The 19,358-nt window shown below is 45.2% G+C and overlaps 1 protein-coding gene across 14 annotated transcripts in view; it reads right to left on the reverse strand.

The window, feature by feature from the left end:
• The window catches only part of ADGRG2 (adhesion G protein-coupled receptor G2), an 835,692-nt gene that overhangs the window by 538,724 nt on the left and 277,610 nt on the right, over positions 1-19,358 (reverse strand). For all 14 annotated transcript variants that reach the window (XM_069636971.1, XM_069636968.1, XM_069636965.1 and 11 more), the window contains one exon: positions 11,987-12,082. In XM_069636971.1, the coding sequence (XP_069493072.1) occupies positions 11,987-12,082 (96 nt within the window). The remainder of the gene's footprint in view (positions 1-11,986; positions 12,083-19,358) is intronic.

Consider the following 19,358-nt stretch of genomic DNA (forward strand, 5'->3'; position numbering starts at 1 on the left):
ACCCCAGATACGTGGAGGCCAGGGCACTCCGGGTCCCCTCTAGAGCTGCTGCAATATTTCCGTATAAGGGCAGCAATCCAGGACATGTGGCCTTCGTACCCGGACGAACCCCCCCGAGTCCCCTGAGGTCCGCTATATAGCCAACTCCGCTGGAGGTAGGGGTATTGTATCCTCCTTGTATAAAATGCTGATGGCCCGGGCCGCTGAACCCCCCCGCACTGTTCGTGATGCCTGGAGCCGGGGATTTAGGATTAGACATCACAGATGACATCTGGTCCACTATGTGTACGCACACTCGCAAAGTCTCATCTAATTCTAGAATTAGATGTATCCAATACAAGCTGCTCAATCGCCTGTACTACACCCCTTATGTGATTGGGAAATTTGCCCAGGATCTTCTCCACCCCTGTCAGAGATGTAGATCTGAAGAAGCGGACCACGCACACATGTTCTGGTCCTGTGAAGCATTGGCCCCGTTCTGGAAAGCGGTGCTTGAGACCCTCTCTGAAATCATAGGGTTCCGCGTAGACCCTGAACCCCTGTCTCTCTTTTTTGGGCTCTGGGAGGGGGCTGAGGCGAAACGGGTGGCTACATTTTTGAATGTGGCGGCGAGCATGGCCAAGAAATGCATTCTGCAATGCTGGAAGCGCAGATCCCCCCCCTTCCCTGGAAATGTGGCTGAAGGCCCTCACCTGGACGCAATCCTGCGAAGAAGACTATATTAACTTGCTCCCTGCCAATGCTCGCCCTAAATACATATGGACAGAGTTCTGTAGCAACTTGAACAGGAAGGTGGACAGAGCTCTTATCATCCCCTCCTTCCCCCACCCTGGGAGCGGATAAATCTACATGATGCATGCTTTCACTGTAATCTATCTCCGGTGGGTCTCTACCGCACCTTCTGTAGAACATATGGTTCAACATTCACTATTGTACATGTAATGTGTGTCTTTGTTGTAATATATGTGGTACTGGCTGCTACTTCTTGCCAATAAAGAAAAGTTAAAAAAAAAAAAAAATGTTTTGACGCTCAGGCAACAGCCAAAGCCTCCCGCTAAATCACTGAGTATCTCCTTTCAGCTTCTCTCAATGTCCTAGACGCAAATGCCACTGGTTTGCACACCCCCTCACACCAGTGTTCCAATACCGCACCCAACCCCACCTCGCTGGCATCAACAGTAAGCATAGTTTTGCATTTGGGGTCAAATGACCTTGAACATGGAGCATTCTCCACATCACTCTTCACAGCGTCAAACTCCTTGTCACAGTTGTCAGACCACTCAAACCTGGCAGACTTCTTCATCAAAGCCCTCATGGCTACAGTCTATTCAGAATAATTTGGTATACACTTTACATAGTATTCTGCTAAACCTAGAAATGCCTTCAACTGATCTTTGTGGGCGGGCACCGGGGTCTCTTTCAACACCTGAACCAAACCTACCTTTGGACTAACTTCTTCAGCACTAAGGGTATGGCCCAAATATGTCACCTTGTCCACTCCTACCTGGCATTTAGACAACTTCACGGTAAGACCTTTTTTCTCAACACTTCCATTACTCCTTGAACCCTAATATCATGCTCCTCCCTGCAACCGCCCCAGATCAAAATGTCATCCTGAAAGTAACATACCCCAGGCAAACCATCAAACAGTTCTTGCATCAAGCGTTGGAACACAGCTGATGCCGACGCCAGGCCAAAAGGCATTCGACAAAAGCGATAAGCCCCGAACAGAGTCACAAACGAAGTAAGAGGTCTAGAATCAATGTGTAAATCAATCTGATTGTATGCGGTAGACAAGTCAAACGTAGAAAAACATGTTGCCCTACCCAGGGTCAACAGTATTTCATTAATGCTTGGCAGAGGATGGCGATCAACCCAAATGCTTGAGTTCAATTCTCTAAGGTTCACACACATCCTGATGTTTCATCCCCTTTCTTGACCAAAACCACCGGAAATAACCATTCCGAAGACTCAATGGGCTCAATGATCCCTGCCTCTTTCAATTTGTTCAATTCCACCTTGAGGCCATCCCTTGCCAAAACTGGGACACTTCTCACTTTATGCACCTTGGGCACCGCACCCTTCTTCAAAATGATGTGATGGGAAAATCCCTTAAGCTTACCCAAAGTATCTGAAAACACTTCAGGAAACTCTACCTTGAGTAATTCTGATGTTAACTGTGCGTGCCCATCCCCTGCCTCCTGAATGCTAAGTACAGGAACTTTTTTACCTGGGTGTATTTCCATGCCCAAAGCAGCTTGTTCATCCCAACACAAGATACCAGTACCCTTGATAGCCACATACAATTTGCCAGTAGTTCGCCGACCCTTGAATTCAAAATTGGACCAATCATAACTCAATATCTCAATGGGACTCTGCCCATAAGCACTGTGGTTGATATCGGACGCATGCAAAGCTGAGATCTCCTTTCCCAATTTCTCCACATACACCTCTGGGGCCACCAATGTATACGGTGACCCTGAATCAACCAAAATCTCCAAAGGGTGATCATACACCAACACTGAGACCCATGGGCCTTTGCGAGACATCCCATCTACGTGCAGAATCACACCTTGCTCAGGCTTGATGACAGACCCAGCCTCCTGAATTAAACACACTCTTCCGATACCACACTAGCCACCCCATTGAACCTGCACATGCGAGCATAATGGCCACTGCGCTTGCACTTTATACATACTACATTACCCGCAGGGCATACTTTAGAGTCAGTAGAATGACTTGACCAACCATATTTGCTGCAAAATCTCCTTCACCTTAGGCCCACCTTGATTACCACTCTTTTCAACCCTCTTTATTTTACATTCCCCCACCCCTATTCCGAGGCAAAACAGCTTGAACTCCATCTCTGGAATTCTCTCTTTCCGTGACGATTTGCACACTTGCCCTGGAGGCTTCTATGGCCCTAGCAATCTCTACCACCTTTTCTAGTGGCGGATCATTTTCAATCCAGAGTCTTTCCCTATTTTTTTGGTTGCTTGTCTTCATCATAATTTGGTCTCTAATGTACTCATCCAGGTTCCCCGAAAATCTGCAAGTAGCCATTAGAGAGTGCAATGCAGTCACATAAGCGTCAATAGACTCCCCTGATCCTTGTGCCCTGGAAAATAACTCGTATCGCTCCAATACCACAGTCCTTTTGCCGAAGCGAACCTCCAGTTTCTTTAATGCAGTTTCAGATGCACTCACTACTCTCTCCCCTTCACCGCTTCCGGGAACAGTGACATCCTCACCCGGCAAATGACGAAAAACACGTAATCCCCCAGTGCCAATGCAATTCAACAATGCTGCCTCCTTCTCGTCATCATTAAATTTAGCTCCATCAGCAGCCCTCAAATACACTTTAAATGAGGCAACCCACTGGTCCCAAGGAGCAGCTGGTTCACCTGGCGTTGGTAAACATGCTGGTGGGGGTCTGGCCACCGTGTGCAACATGTTTATAAACCAGGACACAAGTGGCCAATTGCGCAATATACTTTGAATCCCAGTTCACCCACTGCTTCATTTGCTGCAAAAGGTATTTCCCCTCACCTGATGTAGTGAATGCACCAGTCCAGTCTTGTCTGCAGCTCACGCTGCACTGAGCTCCAGTTTCAAGACAACGGTGTGCAGGGTGATCAGGATCCCCCTTGCTGCCCCCCCTTTCTGCACTACAGAAAGAGATCTGGCCAGTGCCGAGTCACTGGTGCTGGCCCCGCCCTCCTTACGATGGAGAAGCAAATCCCTACCAACCAACTCTCCTCTTCCGGGTTTTTTGTCAGCCACGCCCCGGATTTACTCCACACACGTCACTTGATGAGCCAGCCCAGCAGTAACACCATCTCCACACACATGGGAGCACTGGAACCAACAGCGCTTCCGGACACAGAAGGCTGCCTGACGCGCTGCCGCCGATAAGGACACTCGACAATGGCTGCGTTAACTCCGGACAGATGCACGCAGCAACAGCAGACAGCCGCATCCAGTACGCGTTGATTCAATGAGCCGCAGGCCAATCTGCAGCCGCCCCCTCCTGGGAGCCGCACACCTCACCCGGACCTGGTGGGTTGCGTGGTCCACCTGGACGGCGTAAACAGTCAGCTTTCTGCTCTGGCCTGCCGCCCCCCTCCTGGGAGCATCGCACTGCATCAGACCTGGGGGATTACCGCGGTCCGTCTGAGCAGCCCTGATCACAGCTGATCGCTGCTGCGAACTGCTCCGCGGTCTTGCTGTCAGGGGCTCAGGCCCAGCCCCGTACCGGTTTTCCTTCTCCCCCTGCTCTCCAAGCTGTGGTGCAGGGACACCGACACCCGCACGCGTGGGGGTCCAGACTCGTCACCATTAAGGTAGGCTGACACCGGTAAGAATAATAACAGCCTTTATTCTCTGGACCCCTGGAGCAGACAGCCGCACCGGAGAACAGTCAGAAACCAACTGGCCCATGTGGAAAGTTGATCCCTGAACACGGAACATTCCACACGCGCCACCATAAGAACCAATTACAACAGTATGCATATTTCAGAATGTCTAGTCACACTCGAATGATTATGAATTCATTAGATGAGATATGATGGGTTGGGCTGGTGAGGTGGTGTGTATGCAGAAGGCCAGCAGACCATCAATTACACACCTCGGATGAAACACGGCTAGCAGCATTGAGTGAAAGTCATAATTGGTAACAGGGAATGTAAAGAATTGCCCTGGTTTGTATTACTCGTAAACGGGTGGCCCTTGTTTCTATTAGGGGCCTCTGTAAGAATACAATATAACCGGGTCATGGAAGAGTGGCATCTAATATTGAGATGTTGTTCAGGGATGATCTAAAGATGAAAATGGCTATACAGGCCTTAACAGATTTTTAGAAGTTCTACGGAGGACTGCTGTCACGACTCGCTCACTTCGCTCCCGTTCCCACCACTTGGGGGCATGATTTGGGGTTTATTCCCTACTGGACTTTTCCTCCGAACATTATGCTACAGTGCTGTGATGAATTGGGAGCGCTAAATCCCTATTTTCCAAACTACTTCCCTTCCGGATCCATTCCAGGTTTTTGGCAGCCAGCATGCTTCTTTAACCAAATGACTATGCTTCCCAGAATGCCTGGCCCACTGCTCCACCTCCACCCTTGCAGGACAAGGTTGGGTGGAGGATAGGTAACAGCTGTGGCTGCAGGTGCAGCAATCAGCACACCCGAGGCGTGTGCTCGTTAAGCAGCTTTAAAAGCCTCAGTCTTACTTCAGTCCAGCGCTGGTCATCGTTTGCAGTGTTCCTGTTGTGACTAGTCCCGTGTTCCTTGTTCCTTGCCTTTGCACCTAGTTCCTGTTTTCTTGTTCCTCCGCCCTGAATCTCGGATTCATGCGCTAATTGATTTCTGCTCCCTTGATTCCCTTTTTGTCTTCCTCTGTTTGCAGGCAGCATTTCTCAGTGCTTTCCCCTTTTAGATGCAGCCCAGTTTGTCTGTGTTCTATATTTCTTTGACGCTGTCCTTTGCTGCTGTAAACCCGTATGCCTTAGCCTTCCTCTTAGATTAGCTTCCTGTCTTTTCCTTGGAGGGGTAGGGAGAAGTTTGCATTGGTTATTTCGTTTTTCCCTGCTCCTGATCCTTACTTTCTATTGGGATCCATTCCATGTTTTCCATTGCACTTCTACATTTATTTCCCATTTGATTATTAGGTGTGGTGTGCGGTTGTAGCTAGCTCCTGTGTGAATGCTTATGTTTTCCTCACTAATTTGTAATCACTATTCCAACTTAGGTATTTAGTTTTCCTCCCTTTGCTGTTCTAGCCTTTCGGGGTCCCAGTTTCATCAACAGGATTCGTGGGCTAGCTGACATTCAAGAGGTTTATCTCGTCCTCGTGAGTACAGTTCTTTAGTTCCCTTATTTAATACCATCAAGAGTGTTAGTACACAGATCCTGTCATTGCTTGCCCTCCACGTGGGTTTAGCGCTGTCAGTACCTGTAACAGCAATTGGGGGTAAGGCGCTTGCCGACTTTCCTCGCGGTCAGGTGCTTACCCCACATCCCTTTTCATATATTGGTTTTGATGTCACACTCTATTTGCACTCCTGGGTTCGAGCATACATGAGTCGTTGTTCCTGGGTGCACATTTCCCTTGCCATATTCGCTGCCTTTGTACTCGCCTGACTAATCCTGACAGAATGACCAGCCCAAAATTCCCATTGAATATGGCAAGTTTAAGAAAGAGAAAGAAAGGCAGCAAGGCCTCTAACAAGTTTGTACAAAAAGCTTCCCCTACGTTTACCTGTGACAATCAAATCACTAGTCCTGACTTAAATGAACTCCTTGTCACGAATGGGCGTTTACGTGCAAAGTATTTTTCCCATAGGATGGCACATCCTACATTGCCTGATCCTAGTTCTATCTTTTGTTTTGATCCCGATTCTATGTCAGCGCACGCCTTAGCCGCAGAAAACAACACACTGTTAGACTTATTATACAAGAGTCCCTCTGTTGTTGAACCCCATGATTCCAGTTGTGCTTCACCTCAGATAGAACAGTTTCATGATACACACATAAAGAATGGAGGGGTTTCTTGCATAACTTCTGTTTTCTACCCTCAGTCTAAAGCATACTCCGTTGCACAGGTACATACTGTAGTCCCTAATGCCAAGAGGTCTAATGTCAATAGTTTGTTTAAGGGAAACACAGACCAAGTTGGTAAGAGAAACTATAAATCACAGAACCTGCAAGCAGTAGAGGACAATGTACAATCGGTGCACATCCAGATTGCTAGTGCAGGATCCAGCCCTGATGCCACTATGCCTCCCCCTGTGCCTACTGATAGTGATGTACAGTTAATGCAGGGCATGCTAAGAGCTAAGCTTGAGGAGTTAAGACAAGAATTAATTTCTTTACAAGAGGAGAATAAAACCTTACACTCTTTACTGAATACACCTCAGACTTTATCTGTTGATGTGGAGGAAGTGAACACTGTTCAGCCCCTGAGTGCAGAGACTTTGGTAAACCATGATATTTGTCGATATGTTAGATCTATTGGGAGTGAAGGTCTTTCGTCTAGCACAGCGCTTAATCTGGGCACAGTTTCTAACAATTGTTCTGCTGTTTGTCAGGGATTGCAGTTAGCTGAAGATTTACAAGCCACTCCTTTACCAAAAATTACCTGTGTAGCAGTTTGTCATAATTCTGAGCTAGCACACATACAAGCTTCTGATCTCCAAACACAATCCACAATGGTGGCATACACAGATTCCGTCACTACAGTAGGCTTAGGCCCTGCTCTTGATACAGCTGCTGAGACTGAAGTAGATGTTAAAGCTGATGTGGAAAACGATGTTACCTCTGGGTTCACTCTTCCTTCTGCCAATTCTGATCAATACGAACAGTCAGAGACAGTACAGATTTCATGTTCTGATGGACTCATTCCACAGTATACAGAACCAAAAAACCGTCAGGCGGTTCCTGAACTGTTGATTGATAATCTGCCTCTTTCAGAAGCTAAAACAGAGGAATGGACAATTGACGAAATCCTGATTAACAGAGACTTTACTATGGTGATTCCACTGGTTGATTTTGACTTCTACAAAGAAAGAGACTCTGTATCACCCACTAAAGAAAGGGACTGCAAGGGTACAGCTCAGTCTTTGGTTACTGGTGCCAAGGAGTCTACTGCCCTAAAGGTGCCCTTCATTCCTGAGCCACCAATGTGTTTGTCAACTTCTGAGACTTCTGTCTGTCCTCCTACAACCATTGACTCTTCTATGATCCAATCCACAGCCCTGCAGTCATCTTTGGCACACGTGTCTTCAACCAATGAACCGCTGTCATGTCTGCCATTTACTCAAGAGCCAGTTCCAAAGACCTGGACATGTTTGTATCCAGCAACCGAGATTGCTTCAGCTTGCATGCCTTCAGCCTCAAGGTTTCCCCTGGCCTGCCTGTCTTCAGCTACAGTGACTCATCCTGCAGATCATCCTTCAGCTTTAGAGCCTCCGGTAGTCCATCAAAAGTGCATGTCTTCAGTCCCGGAGTATACTGAGTATTTGCCTTCAGTTCATGAGACGCCTGTATCCTGCTTAGCCTCGCTGCCAATATCAGAGGTATACCTGTCTACACCATCAGATCCTGCTGTATTTTCTTCTGCTCCAGCGATTCCTCCTGAATCCCAACCATTTACTGTCGATGAACGTCTAGCTTGCCTTTCTTTTGCTTCAGGAGGAGCACCAGAATGCCTGAGTTTTCCACAAGACGATTCTCCCAACTGTTTCACTTTAGCATCAGAGCCTCCTAAAGATGCAGCATCAGAGTTTGAGACTTTTGCCAGCTCCCGCTTCAGAGTCATCAAACTGGACCAAGTGGTGAGTCAGAACCACTCACCTGGGTGTGCACAGGGGGTGGTGCAGACCGGCATATTACCTACAGGACTTGTGCAACAGAATTCCGCCAAGAAGCACCAGTCGGGTGCTAGTAGCCAAAGGAAGGGAATGACTGCTGCAGTCCAAAATGTGTCTGTTATTGCTCCTTCTGCGAGTCTGCCTGAAATACCAAGTACTGCGTCTATCACTCCTATCAGTATGCCAAACGTCCCTGCTGCTGTATCCCACGTGCAACAAAGTGGCTACACGACTGTCACCAGGAGTACCAGCCTTGTACAACCCATTGGACTTCCAGGTCTCCAAGGCGTAGAACATGTGCACTCAAACCTTAGTCACTTTCAACCACAAGCCTTTTCCCAGATGGATGACAGAAGAAAATCTGAACCTCTACCTCAGCCGCCACCTTCTCTAATGGCTGAACATAAACCTTTCCTGAAGCCAGCAATTTCCTCACCTCCCGCATGTCAACTCTCGGCAGAAAGGCTAACAGAGCTTCTACCATTGTCTAAGGCATGTTGCACCAGCCTGCCTCCCTCCTCAAAGACTTATAAGGGTCCACTCCCAGTGACTGAGTTTCCTGGACCTTCCAACTCTGCTTCTGGTCCTGCAGGTCCTTCATGCCTTTCTTCGAACCATGAGTCTCTTCCTCACCAGAAGCCGCCGTTTCCATCAGTACCACCTCCAAAGACAAAGCACTCCTATCATGGAAGTCCATCTGCCTTTGCCCACAGGCCACCATTTCCATCAGTGCCACCTCCAAAGAAAAAGCACTCCCATCATGGAAAGAAGATGTCTCGTGCGGGTGGCGGGCACCCGAAGACGGCCGTAGGAGGGGGTATACTGTCACGACTCGCTCACTTCGCTCCCGTTCCCACCACTTGGGGGCATGATTTGGGGTTTATTCCCTACTGGACTTTTCCTCCGAACATTATGCTACAGTGCTGTGATGAATTGGGAGCGCTAAATCCCTATTTTCCAAACTACTTCCCTTCCGGATCCATTCCAGGTTTTTGGCAGCCAGCATGCTTCTTTAACCAAATGACTATGCTTCCCAGAATGCCTGGCCCACTGCTCCACCTCCACCCTTGCAGGACAAGGTTGGGTGGAGGATAGGTAACAGCTGTGGCTGCAGGTGCAGCAATCAGCACACCCGAGGCGTGTGCTCGTTAAGCAGCTTTAAAAGCCTCAGTCTTACTTCAGTCCAGCGCTGGTCATCGTTTGCAGTGTTCCTGTTGTGACTAGTCCCGTGTTCCTTGTTCCTTGCCTTTGCACCTAGTTCCTAGTTCCTGTTTTCTTGTTCCTCCGCCCTGAATCTCGGATTCATGCGCTAATTGATTTCTGCTCCCTTGATTCCCTTTTTGTCTTCCTCTGTTTGCAGGCAGCATTTCTCAGTGCTTTCCCCTTTTAGATGCAGCCCAGTTTGTCTGTGTTCTATATTTCTTTGACGCTGTCCTTTGCTGCTGTAAACCCGTATGCCTTAGCCTTCCTCTTAGATTAGCTTCCTGTCTTTTCCTTGGAGGGGTAGGGAGAAGTTTGCATTGGTTATTTCGTTTTTCCCTGCTCCTGATCCTTACTTTCTATTGGGATCCATTCCATGTTTTCCATTGCACTTCTACATTTATTTCCCATTTGATTATTAGGTGTGGTGTGCGGTTGTAGCTAGCTCCTGTGTGAATGCTTATGTTTTCCTCACTAATTTGTAATCACTATTCCAACTTAGGTATTTAGTTTTCCTCCCTTTGCTGTTCTAGCCTTTCGGGGTCCCAGTTTCATCAACAGGATTCGTGGGCTAGCTGACATTCAAGAGGTTTATCTCGTCCTCGTGAGTACAGTTCTTTAGTTCCCTTATTTAATACCATCAAGAGTGTTAGTACACAGATCCTGTCATTGCTTGCCCTCCACGTGGGTTTAGCGCTGTCAGTACCTGTAACAGCAATTGGGGGTAAGGCGCTTGCCGACTTTCCTCGCGGTCAGGTGCTTACCCCACATCCCTTTTCATATATTGGTTTTGATGTCACACTCTATTTGCACTCCTGGGTTCTAGCATACATGAGTCGTTGTTCCTGGGTGCACATTTCCCTTGCCATATTCGCTGCCTTTGTACTCGCCTGACTAATCCTGACAACTGCTGGCTGATGAAATCCTGGGAAAACCAACCTCAGTCTACGTATATCCTCTGAATGGGGGAGTAGACATTTACTGATATCTAGGCAAGCATATGTTTTAATAGAACTGATTCTTGACATTTTGAAAGTTACCAATTGTGGTTGCATCTCTGAAAATTAAATAATGAAGTATGGCTTTTTTCACCCAGATTGAGGCAGGCTAGCTCCAAATGGGCTGGGGTTGGGGCAGTTTTCAGACAGAGCGCATGTTAAACACAATAGTTCCGGAGTATGCATGGATTGAATACTCCAGAGTGGCTGTTGCCATTGTTTCTGTGGCAGTTCTGCAGCCCATACCAGAAGACAAGGTAGGGAAGTGAGGTGCAGAAGCAGGTCTTGCAGTTAGTAAGAGCAGGTCCTGTGGAAGCTACAGTTATATACCTTAAATGGGAGCACAGCTGTGGACACATGCAAATTACTTAAGGCTAGGGTTGCCTTGCCATCCCTTACCTGTATAGCCTGCCCGTACCTTTCTGTAATCCCTCTCTCCATATCCTTCAAACTGAACGCTTAAAATTATCCTCCTCCTCTCCATATTACTGTACTCAACACTGTATAGCCTTGTGCAGCACTGTGGAAAATTCACACTAAGCTTCCATGTGCCTGTCATGAATGAGACACACACACGCACGCTCTACCACCCACATTTCACAGATCTCTTCTCCCTCACCATGGTTCTCCCTTTCATCTCCACTTCACCTCAAATCTGATAGTCAACTAAAAAGCATTCTGCTGTGCTGCTATTTTTACATATCCTCACCATACACCGCCAATCTAACCTAATTACAACTGATTTCTCCCATATAAATAAGTGACTTTCCCCGATAATGGCACCCCCTTAAGCAATTCCTGATGTAGATCTAATTGAGCAAAAAACCTCAGCCTCTTAAACAGTATCCCACACAGACCTACCACTAGTGTGATCGAGACCAGCTCCTATTGCCCCATATTGCCAAAAATAGCCCTTTCATGTCACCTGCCCATTCATGCCTAGCTGGTATTCACTGATAATGTCGCTGTGAAAATGGCCGCCAGGTGACATTTCCTTAAAAATGCACCCTCCAGACAATCAAAAATGTTTTCTCAAATATTCTAGGATTGGAGGTAATACTATATAATTATACCCCTCCTGGAATATTTGGGGAAAGAATTTTAGAGGTCAGGGAAAAAAGTCACATACCTGGTGACTTTTCACATCGGGATTGTCATGTGGAACCGCCTAGCTTTGGTTCCCTTGCTATCAACATATCCTTGCAAGCTTGTTAGTACTTAATAGAAGCAGTTTGCACTTTCTATGAAATGTGGCCTGACCCATAGTTTTCATCTATTGATACTTGTTCTGCTATAAATGATTCCAACCTTGAGACTGCATTTTCAGATTGCCAGGCATGCATCGCTCACAAAGTATGCAATAGGTGACACAATAACCTCAGCAGAAGAAAAAGGAATGAAGTAGGTTTTTTGTTTACCTGGAGGTGGTGCTGCGCTTGCATTTTCAATGGCTCTGCCAACACGATCTAGTATACCAGTCACCATGTGGCCATATTGAGCAGGATTTTTCATTGCTGCAGGAAGTAAAGGACACATGGTTTGTAAATCACATTTTTCAGCTGGTTCCACGGTTTCATCATCTGTGTGACATTCTGAGGTAAATTCCCTCTCGAAGTGTGGTAAATACGTTATAGTAACAGAGCAGACATGATGGGAACCATCTCAGGCACGAAGTGAGTAGTCAATGTTAGAATTGTCTGTACAGTACTGATGAATATTAAAGAGCAGCCCTAGAGCGGGGTGAATTCAAGCAAGCAAAGCGCATGTGGCAATAAGAACCTGGCCACAGGGCTAAACATGCCAGTTTGGCTATTGCCCAAATTAAGGGCCATAGCTATATACCGCTAGTAGTTTAAGCCTCATGGCCAGAATCGTATTGCCATTTAGCACTTGCAATTGTTAAACATTCTATTTGAACACATATTCAGTTAATAAACAAAACATGTTCAAATACAATACGGACATTTGAAATATAGGCCAACCCTTTGCCCTAACACGAGGCACATGTCTTGGCGAGTGACTGATTGGCTAAAAGAGAAACTGACATCACCTCCCCACATGTTCCACTGTATGGCGTTAGACAAACTGGATTGCCCAAGCACAAGGTTTTGTGAAAGCAGAGTGCATGTTGACATATGAGCGCATATATATCTTTGTATCATAGCTTAGCTATGTTTCTATATGCTTCATGCATACAACATTGGTAGTGAAGTGGTTGGGGTTTTGACCCCTAAATAAGTGTGAATTGTGACAGCTGGGTTGGTTCCCCAATGCCTTATTGAATTGTCTTTTTTTAATAGCTGCTTTTCTTTACCCATTGACAAATGGAGCAAACTGAAACACTGCAAATACAGGAATAAAAGGCTAATGGGTTATTCAAACAGGAAATGTCCTCACATGTCGGTAGCCAGTCACCCAGCGGGGTGACGGGGATCCCACGACAACAACGAATGATGGGTAATTGGAAATAATCCCTCCATGAATAAAAGAAGACGGACTCAGAACATTTTTAGTTCCCTATCCACAATCACACTTTTTACACTTTTTAATTACAGAATTAAAAATGTGCATTTCAATTGAGATGTGCACTACTCCTCTCCTGGCTGCCTTTTTTATTTTCTTCCTTTTGCACTATGAGTCACCACTCGCTTGGCACATTCCACTTCTGAATAAAGTAATGGGTAATGCACAATAACGGCTTGCAACGTATGTACACTTGGAGCAGCAATTTGGCCTTATTGATTTATAATATATAGCAGCCCAAGCTTTCTCATTTTATTGCTCACACATTGTATCGACCATCCAACAAACGCACAGTATAAGGATTTCTTGTTAAATGCATTATGGTAGAGGATAAGGCACACAACTAATGCAGGTCTGACTCTTGTTCGGCAGATAAATGTTGCCAGTCTGTCTATGTGGCAAAATGAAAATGCCTGCGGGTGGTGTGTACTGAATTCTTTAAATTGGCCGTCTTCCGAAGTGAGCTACTTTAGTCCGGTTCACTTTAGAGGAACAAGCTCCAGTTTGCCCACAGGTTTAACTCATTCTGCCAACGGATGCCCTGATTAGGCAACTCTGTTGCCAAACTGTGTACTGTGGACAGAACAGTATTGAAGATTTATGACCTTTCTATGAACTATGTAGCTGTTGTATTGGTGTTTGTGGTGAACTCTAGCTGCAAGCATGCACCCATGTCTTCTGTATGCCAACAAACACTACACTCATAGTGACATTTTTGTTTTCCTTAGTAGTGTTTAATAACGGCAATGAGAGTGACGCTTTTATTTCCCGTCTGCCCCTATGGCACACGCAGCAATGGGGAGGGCCGATGGGAGTTGAATTTCAAAACATCTCGTGACCTGGAGAGAACATCTTCAAACCTAGCTTCCCCAGTTTCAGTATGCACTCTTACAGCAGTAATGCAATGTGTTTAGTAGCCAATGTCAATGGGCATGACCTTTTTCTTGCCTTCAAACCTTGCGCTTTCCGATAAGCGATTCCGTAGGAAATTCAATGGTGATGGCCCATGCAAACTGTAGTTCATTATAACTAGTGACCCTCAGGTAATGTCTTCAAACCCTTCTTTCTGACTTCAGAAGGTGTACAGTGGGCCTTGTAATATTATGTATGCATAAAGATTTATAGGGCGCAGAAAAGGCCACAAGGCATCAAGGTGCTAACACACAGCTTTTGGGGGAGAGGTTTGTGGGGGGTGGGAGGAAGAAAAGAACTACTCAGAACTCCAAGAGAAAGGTCTTCAGATTCTCACGAAACTGAAGATGATCAGTGATATTAGGATTAAGTGATTAAGAGTTTAATAATAATAAATCAGTATTGCGATTTCCACTTCTTGTGGCAATAAGTCCACATCAGCAGCTGGGTTACTGATCGGCATCTTATGTCGACAGCGTGGAATCGTACCAACACTGTTCCGATGATAAACTATGTTTTGTTATTTGTCCATCTACAGATTGCATTTTGGAATCGTGTCACTGGTTTCTATTTGTATTTAGGTGCTTCCTGACCACAGCGGCAATAACACTGTATACTAGCGCGGTGGTTTTGACTGGAACAAATAATCCCTGATCCCAGTGAAAGTGCATGCAAACTCCATTTTATTTCCTTACTCATAGGAAGCATCCTTTTTCCTCTGCCTCCTTTTCCTTCATGTTTACCTTCCAGCCCCCAAGTGTCCTCCTAACCACACCACACGAAGCACTGGCACAAAATCTCTGTGAAACTTATCAAACTTATTATCTTCTCAATGTATTGCTTGATGCACTGGAACCTCCTGTGAACAGTCTCATCCATCTCACTCAGCCCTAGACGAGCCATGCCTTCATCAGTGTGATATGGGTTTTCATTTTGTTGGTCCTCCAGCAAGAGTAAATGTTCTGAGTAGTTATTGTTGTTGCCATCAAACCTTCTGCTGTGTGAAGAATTTCATGTCCCATCTTTATCCATCTTTCTGGTCATGGCCAAGGATCATTTGAGGTGGCCGACAGTCAAAAGTTGAGGATCAAATGCTGTCAAAGACTTGTTAATTGCCATTTGATTCACTAACACTGTCACCTACACCCACCGCTGCTGGTTTCACTCAATGTCGATGAGCGGAATAAGGCTTCATCTTTTTCTTACGATTGACATCTTTATACCCTAATTGAAGAGAATCCCAATGCATGTAATCATCTGTTCACATATCTGGAATTCTCAAGCACACAGCACACCCACACATGAGTTCTGAGGCATGTCAATTCGTGGTGTACTGTGGGTTGTTGCAAACATCTCACAGCAGATCAGGCAAACTCTCTGCTGATGAACCACAAGCAATGTTACAGATCGGCACTGGGATTTTACCATGAACTGTTCCATCAGTACATTTAGTAGAGGCCACAGTGGAATCATTTTCTGATGAGCTAACCACAATTACTCGGCAAACTATTTGAATTATGCCCCAATGAGCAGGGATGCATTGATCAATTTTACGACTTTGGAACTCTACGCTGAGAAGATCTTTTCAAGGTCAAAAAACCTTTTTATAAAGAACGAAAAAAAAGGTTGATTTAGAAAGACCGCTCTGTGACCACACTGAGCTGTCTTTCTAAATTGAACTGTCATGACCCTGCTGCACACACGTGCGCGCAGATGCTGACAGGTGCGGGAGTAAGTGTGTGTTGAGCTGGGAAGGGAGCGGTGGGTTGGAAAAAGGGAGGTTAAATCCCTGCGGTTAACAAAACAACTAGCGGGAGATGGTGAGGGTGGATAAGTGGTCACCTTGGGAATATGTCATATTTCGGCATTTTGAAGCAGACACAAAAACGCCCAAAAATAGGTATTTTTTGTGTTTGGTCTTTAAAATGCAGAAATAGGGCATAGAACCCTCTTCAAGAGCTGCGACAGATGCATAAGCAAATATTAGCACTACTAGGAGCTCCCGATACCTTGAATGTATGTATCCATGTATCAGATTTAGGAATCACTGACCTAGCTGGAAATCCATGCAGCACTAAACAAAGGGGAATAGTCATCAATAGCAACAAGAATGTAACGTGCTTCCTTAGGGGCCGTATGAATCAATGGATACTTCCTCCTGGATTCTTTCTGGAAGAGGGGACATCTGTAGAGGTTCTGGAGATGGACTTCTATTGATGCTTAAACCAACCTAGGATCATTTGGGGATGGCCTGCACCATCTACTCGAACAACAGAATCCACATGTTTTGTTGCTTCATGTGTTTGGTGGCAAGAACTTCTCAATGAACTTTGTGAGCTGCAGCCATTACGCGTTACTGCTGGTCTGTGGGAATGACTATCTGAAGTTTTCCCAACAAAAGATCCTCCACTGTGAGTGTCAGTTCGGACTGAAGGAATTGGAGATTCTTCACATCTTTAAGGTTGACCGTGCCAGTTTGCTACCCATTTCATGAGCATTAGGAACCAAAATTTGCAGTAAACGTTTAATCAAAAGTATTACTGAAGTGCAAATTCTATCTACACCATCATTCTCTACAAAGGCTGCAGAAATGCTCTTCTGAGGGTATTGCCATAAATTACCCCGAATGTCTACATAATTCTCCTCTGGTGACGCAACCGGACCTCGGCTTCCACTGGGTTATTCTGTGCTGTAACATAAGAACTCTCTGGGGCACCAATTATGTGCTTGCCCGTTTAGTTTTTCCCCCCAATAGTGGCAAATCTGGATGTGACCAAGGGCTTTTAAGGGACCCCACAACAAAGATGTAGTGTCTTTGCAAATTAATATGTTGTGGTAGCAAACTCTTCATGATCGAAGATCTTACCACCGACTGACATAATTTTTAATGGTGTTAGGATTTAGTTTTGGATAAAAGCAGCAAGTAGGTAGATACATACTGCTCATGACTGAGCATTCGTGCAGGAGAAGCAGGGGAAGTGACCAAGTCTCAGCAAACAATCATTATACAGAAGGAGACAAGGATTGGACCTGAAGTTCCATAAGTACTAGAGACCCCATGGATACTATCCACCTCTCAAGAGGAAAAGCTTTAATACAAAGAAATGTGGAAATGAGGAACCCCAGAACAGGGGTGGTATTATTCCTTATGGGTAGTGCGCGTGATACTTCTGCTGTGTTGCACATTTGCCAACTCTGTGATGCTGTGTGGCCTCGTTTCCTTCCCTGAAACCAGGGATTTTGGATTAAGCACCTTTTTCGCATATCTCCACATCCCTTTCTGTGCTTGCAATTGTTTAGGTTTGCACAAGAAATAAAGGGGAACGGTTCTTATGTGTAGACCATTTCATCAGTTAACTACCCCATGGGACATCTTGCTGATCTACCAGGTAATATATTGGAATCTGACAGATTTAAAATTCCTTTTTTGACCTACTTGGTAAGCTAGAGGACTTACTCAAATAATTATCAAGAGTCTTTCTAAATCTGCAGGGAAACGGGGCTGGTTCCAGACAAGAAAGTAGAGTTGTCTTTTTGGAAAGATTATTTAAGAACCAACCAAGAAGTCTCACAGGAGGTAGTTCCTGGGGTAGAGCAGGTACAATATCAGCATGCAGACAACAAAATCTGATTCTGTTTTTGCTACCTTATCAACCGCAGCCACGTAGAAATGCCTTGGATCGGACGTCAAATTCCTGCTCCCACTTTACCTAGCAAATATTAAGGGCACCCTAAATTATCTCAAAATGTCTTGATCCAATGTGAAATACATTACATGACTTGGAGCTCATTGCTTAGGCTTTGGCCACGTCCTTTGTGGAAAGTAATTATGGTAATCTTGAAGATGATAACACATTTCTTAGTAATTTTAAACTAACGTTTGACAGGCAAAATACACAGCAAGCAGTGGGAATTGAACGGATTGAAGTCAAATAAGGGACTGCCTAAATATTAGCCCGTATAGCACATTTCTGAGGTTTAGTGTCCATGAAATGCTGACCTAACAATTTACAAGTCACTGGCTTTTACAGGGTAATTTGCAAAGGATGCAAGGATGCCTTGAAACAAGTTGGTTCACCTCCAGATAATATTACTGATTGAATTAACCTAGTAGTAGTCTTGTGGCTTAGTGGAGGGAAAACACCATTGCTATGTATATAGATTCATCTTTTCCCTAGCGGGGAAAATCCATGCTACTAAGGAATACTCATGGGTTATTATTGCTCCACGAAAGAGTAAGACGACATGTGCATCTTTGCTTCTAGTGTGGGGAACCAGGGCAACCAGTTAGATTGTGTAGGAAGGGAATCAGAAACGAGGGTCAGGAAATGAGCAAGCGCATTCTCTTCGTGAGGTGTGAAAATGCACCTCTATATCCCTAATATTAGCTCCACCACTTAAGTCATGGATGAAGCTACTCATTTGTATCCCTCCATAGTTCCTCAGAATTCCAGTGGCAACCCATCTTTGCCGTGATTGAAAGTAGGGCCATAGGACACTTTAAAGAAATTGGGCTTGCCCAAATTCAGGCGATTGCATTGGTCTCCAAACCCCGAGATGAGCATATGGATTATGTGGATGGATTCTTGCTAACATCAGCGCCAGTAACCTTACACAACATTCAATTGAGGATGTGTAGTTCCCCCAAACAAGCAAAACAAATCCTTTTTCACAACATCAATGTGCAATATTCTCAAATTATTCTAGGCGTTCTATGGCTTAGACATAAAAACCCTCACGTTTATTAGCTTACACACAGGACTGATTTAAACGTCTTGATCCTTGAAGAATGCCCCAAGACCTAGTCAACACTATCCGGGCATCCATTACACTTCCAGAGTCACATCATGGTAACAGTCTTAGAGCAGCCTCCGAATATCAGGAATTCCAAGAGGTATTTAACAAAAAATAATCCAACACTTAACCTCCACATAGCCCCTTTGACTGTCTCATAGACCTCCACATAGCCCTTTTGACTGCTGCATAGATCTCTGTTCAGATGCAATCATTCCATTTGGTTGCAGTTGCATACTCACAAAAGGAGAAACATGTCATCTTATAAGAAAATACATTGAGACCAACTTACAAAACAGGCTCATCTGGCATTCTACTTCCGTTGCATGGGCTTGATCCTTTTTATACCCAAGAAAGATGTTGTTGAACTCAGGCCTTGTGTCGACTATTGAAAGGATCCAAAATATGAATTATATTGGCAACTCGAAATTTGCATCTAATGTGTTACCCCGCAGTCTACAGTCTGGGCTCTTCACTGATTTTTAGTAAATCTTTTCAAAGTTCTTAAAGTAAATAAAGAAAACAGATCTTCAAACAAAAATACTTTAATTCCTGCTTCTC

This window comes from Ambystoma mexicanum, chromosome 7p (genome assembly GCF_040938575.1).
Source record: "Ambystoma mexicanum isolate Mex_15411 chromosome 7p, UKY_AmexF1_1, whole genome shotgun sequence".
NCBI lineage: Eukaryota > Metazoa > Chordata > Amphibia > Caudata > Ambystomatidae > Ambystoma > Ambystoma mexicanum.